The 6,652-nt window shown below is 34.7% G+C and overlaps 1 protein-coding gene across 1 annotated transcript in view; it reads right to left on the bottom strand.

The window, feature by feature from the left end:
* Window positions 1-273: 273 nt before the first annotated feature.
* The window catches only part of man2b2 (mannosidase, alpha, class 2B, member 2), a 10,079-nt gene continuing 3,700 nt past the window's right edge, over window positions 274-6,652 (bottom strand). Inside the window, exons 8-17 of the mRNA XM_016479580.1 lie at window positions 5,882-6,018; window positions 5,502-5,779; window positions 5,220-5,411; window positions 3,992-4,235; window positions 3,786-3,896; window positions 3,463-3,673; window positions 1,977-2,123; window positions 1,709-1,821; window positions 1,398-1,518; window positions 274-1,273 (exon numbers count right to left, since the gene is read on the bottom strand). Of these exons, the coding sequence (XP_016335066.1) occupies window positions 1,149-1,273; window positions 1,398-1,518; window positions 1,709-1,821; window positions 1,977-2,123; window positions 3,463-3,673; window positions 3,786-3,896; window positions 3,992-4,235; window positions 5,220-5,411; window positions 5,502-5,779; window positions 5,882-6,018 (1,679 nt within the window). The 3' untranslated portion in view covers window positions 274-1,148. The remainder of the gene's footprint in view (window positions 1,274-1,397; window positions 1,519-1,708; window positions 1,822-1,976; window positions 2,124-3,462; window positions 3,674-3,785; window positions 3,897-3,991; window positions 4,236-5,219; window positions 5,412-5,501; window positions 5,780-5,881; window positions 6,019-6,652) is intronic.

The raw sequence follows: 6,652 nt of genomic DNA on the forward strand, positions 1-6,652 counted from the left end.
TGGTGAGCAGTATGAATGATGCACAGTATTATGCACAGTTCTCGACTGTAAACCGTTTCTGTCTTTTTCAGCCTGTCATCGTTATGACGCCACCCACGGCAGCGCAATGAAAGTGAGAGTGTGTGCATCTAAAAACTAATAATACTAATAAAACTCAATCTTAGAACACATTATTAAATACTAATACATTATACCATAGTCAAACATATCAGTAATATATCTCTATACAAATATTTTGAGCGCATTTAAACATCGTCTTTTAACAGTTTTTTAAATAGTCTTTTAACTGCAGATCTATTTCTGTATTAACATAAATGTGTATAATTGCCAGCATGAATTAATATCTCAATCAGCTTTACAATACAACATATAAAACTTGTAAAAATAGCCTTTTACAGAACATATACTGTATGTTCCAATTCATAAACTGAATCCGTTGGTGTATGGACATTGTCAATACACAAATTAAAAGTTATTAAAATTGAATAAACAAATGTAATAAACAATAAAAATAAAATAAATAAATCTAGTTACAGTCTTCATACTGTTGTATGAGTTGTATGTGTTGACAATATTTTCACCATATTATTTACCTTCTTGGATGGGGTATTCCACCCAAAAATGAAAATTCTGTCTTCATCCGGTTTCTTTCATCAACTCAAAAGATATTATGAAGAATATTGGGAACCCAACTAAATTGGAGCCCATTGACTTCTATTGTACGATGTAGACCAAAAAAAAAAAAAACAGCTTGGAACAACATTTCAAAACTGGATGACACTGAACATCATACAGGTGTGTGCATTATGACAGAATTCTCATTTTGATGTGGAATATTGCTTTAAGCCAATGTGAAAACATAACAGCAATGCTATTCATTTGTCAGTGGCGATATAAAAGTTTTTGCATTGAACTTCAACAAATAAAGTTCACACTCACCCACTGACCTGATGTCAAGATTGTATATGTACTTTCTAAATGAGCAAAGAACACAAATGAGTCTAAACACTTCACAAGATGTGTGATGCTTAACACTATCTTTAATAATTTCATAAGAAAAAATAAAGCACATTTTCAAAAGGTGATTCAGATTGTACGCATCTTAAAATCTTTACTGACAATTTAGAAATAATCTTAATAAAGAATCTTCACAGAAGATAAAAATCTGATTCTGCAAATCTGTCTGTAAAGTAAATGAAAAAGGTTCTGATCTCCTTCGGATAAATGGTCACATTGAAGTCCTGGGTTGTGCAGCTGAAAAAATCAATTTGCTCTGTAAACAGAGAAAAAAACAACAACAGTTTTTAGCACTGACATTTCTTATTACATCTACTCAATCGGATTTAATTACTTGTCAGATCAAACATTGTAGTTACCAATCAAGGGTGAAATCTCACCTTCTTTCCGTACACTTTCATTGGTTTTCCAGCTCCACCTCTGGAGGTCTGATATATTCCATGTTCCAGTGAGGGAACGCTCCTGAACTCTGGTTAATTCACCTATGCCTCTCATAACTTCCTGTTAAAGGGGTCATATGATGCGATTTCAAGTTTTCATTTCTCTTTGGAGTGTTACAAGCTGTTCGTGAATAGATAAGATCCCTAAAGTTGCAAAATGCATGTATGAATTTACTGTTAAGTGGTGATGCTTAATAAATCAACCAATGTTCTACTAATAAAAACATCAAAAATAAATAGATTAAATGTACCTTCAGGTTAATAACGGTGGGTTGTGATAGGACTGGGTCTTCTCCCCCTTCATACAGGTGTGTGATTCTCAAAAGAATACGGTCAAAGTCTATCTCAGACTTTCTCTCTCCACCTTGAAAAACAATATATACATTTTGAAGATAGCTTCTGGTTAAAAGCAGAATTTATACTTCACCATGACTCTCTCCATCAAATCCTGATTCACATAACTGTTATGAAACATTATTGTTTTGTCAGTTTTGTTGTGTACAGTATATTGTAGCCTGCCTGAGTTAAGACTGTGGAGGTGCTGGGTGTGATCAGGACTGTAGTTCCAGCCAGGGATGCTGAGGGTCTGCATGTGGAGGTTCTGGGGCACCACAACCGGCTGAACAAACGGCCCACTAAATTTCTCTCTCTGATTCCACGGCTTTTCTGTGCAAGGGAAAAGTTTACATTTCTTTGTCTCGGTTTGCTTACCAAAATGTACAAAACACACAAATATGGAAAAGAAATGTTATTGTTGTTCAGTACACTTTAGGTAAAGCACTGTTACTTAACATTTTTGCTCAATTGACAACTTTTGTTAATGATTTTCTTATCATTTTTTATGACACATACAAGATGGGGGGGAAAAAAATCAAGAAAATTTCAGACAAAAGGGAGGTAATAATGAAAATCTAATAAAATAAATAATACATGAAGGTAAAGCGTTTTAAATGTACAAACAGAAATAAAATAGTAGGTGCACTAAGTACAAACAAAATTGTATAAATCTGTGTCATCTGGATGATGATGCATGAGTGCATATGTATGTTAAAAAGGGCTTCCACATTTTAAGGAAAGATGTACTGGGCAGTGTTATTTCTTTCAATATTCTGAATTAGTATTTTTATATTTTTTTGTTTTCATTTTAATTTCATTTAAATGTTTTAGTAATTTTGTTGTTTTTGTCATTTTATTAGTATATTTTAATATGACTATATAGTTTTTATTTCAGTTTTAGTTATTTTAGTACATCATATTAAAATGATGTCAAAATAAAATAAAAAATGAGACATGTTTTCTAATTTATTACATTTCAAGTAATATACTGTACATCTTTATGACTGTAGTTTAGTTACTTTATAAAACGAATAGTTCCGGTCCTTGATTCTGATTGGTTGAGCCACGTTCCAAGCTGTTGTAAATTACTCTACAAACACACACCTTTGTTTATGTTTGCTGTTGCTTGGCAGCCACTTTGTTGCAACCACAACTGTTTCTGAGGAACTACATTGTTTGGTGGAAGAATACTGTTTTTATTATATCATTACACTTTATTTGCTCTGTTTTATTTTGTGAAACCTTACTACATATATGGAATAACCGTTTTATAAAACCAATAAGCCCCGTGAAGCCGTGGTTTACAGTGAATTTATAACAGCTAAGGGGGTTTTAGGCACTCCGCCCGCCCCTTAGCCGTTATAAATTCACTGTAAACCACGGCTTCTTGGGGCTTATTGCTTTAGTAATAACCTTGGTACTGGGCCAATGGAGGGAATTTCTATTTTTAACTGACAACTTTTTATTTTATATAAATTTAAATTGTACCTGTTTGTCAGTAGTTGTACATTAGTAATGGCAAGCATTTGGATTAAAGATAAATGGAGGGTACGCTACAGTATGTTGCCTATTATTGGGTTGCCTATTGTTACTCAATAGATGGTTAACACTGAATGTAATAAATGTTTAAGAGGAACTGAGACTGAAATGAAAACTAGTCGAGCAATACCTGTGTCTGCAAACTCACGGGGTTGGTCAATGGGCATAACCACAGGTCTGTGCTGCAGCTCTAGTGCCTCCTGTTGGTAGATAGATGACAATGCAGAAGGCGAGCCCAGCATCATCCAGAGAACGGGCCTAACCACAGACGAGTCATTAAGAGTCAGATTATAACCCAGATTCCACTCCTGGTTATTCCAAAGCCGTCTATGAAGCATCACCTGATGCACACACACAATGTACAGAATACAAATACACAGAAAACAGCTCAGTAAGGCTTGAGATTGACACAACAGTGCCAAGTATGTGTGAAAGGCAAATGCAAGCCCTCACTTCTAGTTGACCCTGACTTAGACTGGCCACTCCATGAGCTCTTTCACTGAGGAACACAACTCTGCTGGAATCATCTTGTATGTAGGCCGCTCGTACCATTGGGTAGTAATTCTGTGCATGTAAACACAACAGATGTATAATAAGCATATCTCTTAATATCTGAAAACTGGTATGATTTATGAATTTAAGGTGTAAAGCAACCTTACACGGGCGATTGTGTTGTTCACAAAGGTCTTATATGTCCTTTTCATCATCTGATAGCCGTTGTTATCAGTAAACAGTGTTCGGTTATTCTTCAGACTCGTGCGGGTTCTGAACACGGTCTCTCTGTTTATCTCTAGGGGGCCCACTTTATAGCTCTGCTCCAGTCTGAAACATGCCAGCCGACCCTCAAACCCTAACGGCACTCTGGTGACCACCGAGTAAGTGTGGTTCTCGTCTTCTTCCTCTCTGCAGAGAGAACACTCACACTTTTAGGACTGAGAACTATTGCTACTTTGCTAGATTTTTGGAGAAAATGTGAGTGGTGTTTAAAGTTGCAATGAAAGAGGCATAGCACCAGAGTTTTTTTCTTTTATATTGTGGTGTACATCAGAGATTAACAGATTACTGAAAAAGAAAAACATGTATGCTAGGAGGAGCCTGGCTTTATCTATCGGTTGTTAATTGCTTGAGATGTGGGCATTGCAGTCATAAAAAAGCAAGCTTGCAGATGATCATGGTAGGGTTTAAGCAGACTAAATGATTGTCTGGTTTATGTGACCAGTAAGAATTCTTAGTCTTAGGTTATGACATTTTGATTTAAATATATGAAAACATATGCTGAAACATTTGCATGGATGAATTGCTCACAATAAGATCAATAACATACATTTAGAAAATAGATTTTTAATTTTAATTTCAAGTTGACTAAGGTAATTATTTACTCTGGCCAATTTCTATAGTAATAATTTATATAGGGTTTTATAAATTGGTTGTGGATATTTAATTGTGCGTGCTAATTTCCACTTTTTACATTTTTACATTTACACTTAATGTTTATTTATGTTTATTTAATAACACTGTAAAATATAATTTTATATAAAATCTAAAAATGAATATCGATTTTTCATACTGTACATTATGTGCATAAATTAATTGCATATTATAATGTTGTTCCTAAATTCACTTTATACTTAACACTTCAAATAACTAATTGTGATTTATTTTATATATATATATATATATATATATATATATTCTCCATTTCTCTGTCATCAGCCCTAACATGAAATTAATTATGGGCTTATCAAATTGACTAGAATTTTTTTGTCATCCCTACTTTAAATAAAGGTTGTATTTTAAATTGCTGCCTTGTATTTTAGAGAGAACAACAACCCTAGAAGCAGACAGACATAATAGATTCAGGATATCAAGAAACACTTTTTCTTTTACCTGTAGAAATACTGGCGTATCTCTGAGACTACCTTCCCTGGCACAATCTCCATGGCCACAGATTTGTATGCAGGAATAGCTGAGCCGTTGGCAGTAAAGATGTAGTTGTCTGAGATCGGCCCGGAGTGGACGTCCCCATTGGCCTCATACTCCCAGAAATCCTGCTGTACTCTAACTCTCATCTTTTCACACCTGTAATGGATAGACTGCGTCAGAAATTCAATTGAAATGTCCCATTGGACATAACTGTGGCAATCTGATGCATATTGAAGGAGAACTTGCCGGTCTGTGATGCTGTGCAGAAGGTTTGTCTCTTGGTCAAACAGCAGTTTGTAGCACTCATTCAGCACTGGTAACAACTTCCTACCCGTCCTCTTCCACTGACTCACATTCTTCTTTTTAAATGTCACTACTCTGGCCACATGAGTCGCCCCACAGGCAGATCCAGTGTCACAGTGGGATTGCGGGAACTGCACAATGTACTTTCTGTACTGCAGTCCACCCAGCTCAACAACGAAGAACAGATCGTAGACAGTGGAAGACTCCATCGATTGCTGGATCTGCAGTTAATTATTGAGTCTGTTATTAACTGAAACAACTGATAACTGCATGTCATGCCAGAAGCAATGAATGAGATCAACAGAAAAAATATGTTTTGCAACCTGAGCAGGTACTGCCTTTCCATCATCGTCAAGCACAACTGCCATTGCGTATGCCACAGAAATATTAATATATGTTGAAATGTTCCAGGCAAGTGGATTGTACACGATGATATGCTGTTCAAGAACATTTCCGGAGTCTGAAACAACAACAAAACTTTTGTTAGACAATATAACCTTTGATCAACCAAACTTTACTTCACATTTTAAGATTGATAACTACTAATGCTGGCAATTAGACTGAAAACATAATTAAAATGTACTTAAACTGTCAATATTATCTGTCTACATTATCAATTGATTTTAATAAGATATCTAAAAATAAAAATCAAGAAAATCAAGAGAAGAGGCTAAAAAGCACAAGCCAACTTTGTTTGTCTATCAAAAAATATATATATATTACATTTAAACTTAACTTATAGTACGTTTTAATATAACTGCAATAATAATGACATAAAGGAACAATATCAATGAAATAACTTTTACAGCCAATCAGAATTCATCCAGAATTCATCCTGCTTTAAAGAGCTCAAGCATTGAGCAAGTGGCAGATGACTGGCAGAAACTGCAGCATGTGCTTACAATGAACAGAAAGTTATTGTGCATTGGTGTGGATGCTAATAGTTATTATAATAGTTATCATTATAGTTATCGTTCTTGGTGTGAACAGGCCTTTACTCATATCTTGTTGGCTGCTGGTATATTTAATCCAGGTATATTTTAAAATGTATTTTTATTTCAATATAAATTATAATCAATTATTTAATTAAATTT

This window comes from Sinocyclocheilus anshuiensis, unplaced genomic scaffold (assembly GCF_001515605.1).
Source record: "Sinocyclocheilus anshuiensis isolate Anshui unplaced genomic scaffold, SAMN03320099.WGS_v1.1 scaffold874, whole genome shotgun sequence".
Classification (NCBI taxonomy): domain Eukaryota; kingdom Metazoa; phylum Chordata; class Actinopteri; order Cypriniformes; family Cyprinidae; genus Sinocyclocheilus; species Sinocyclocheilus anshuiensis.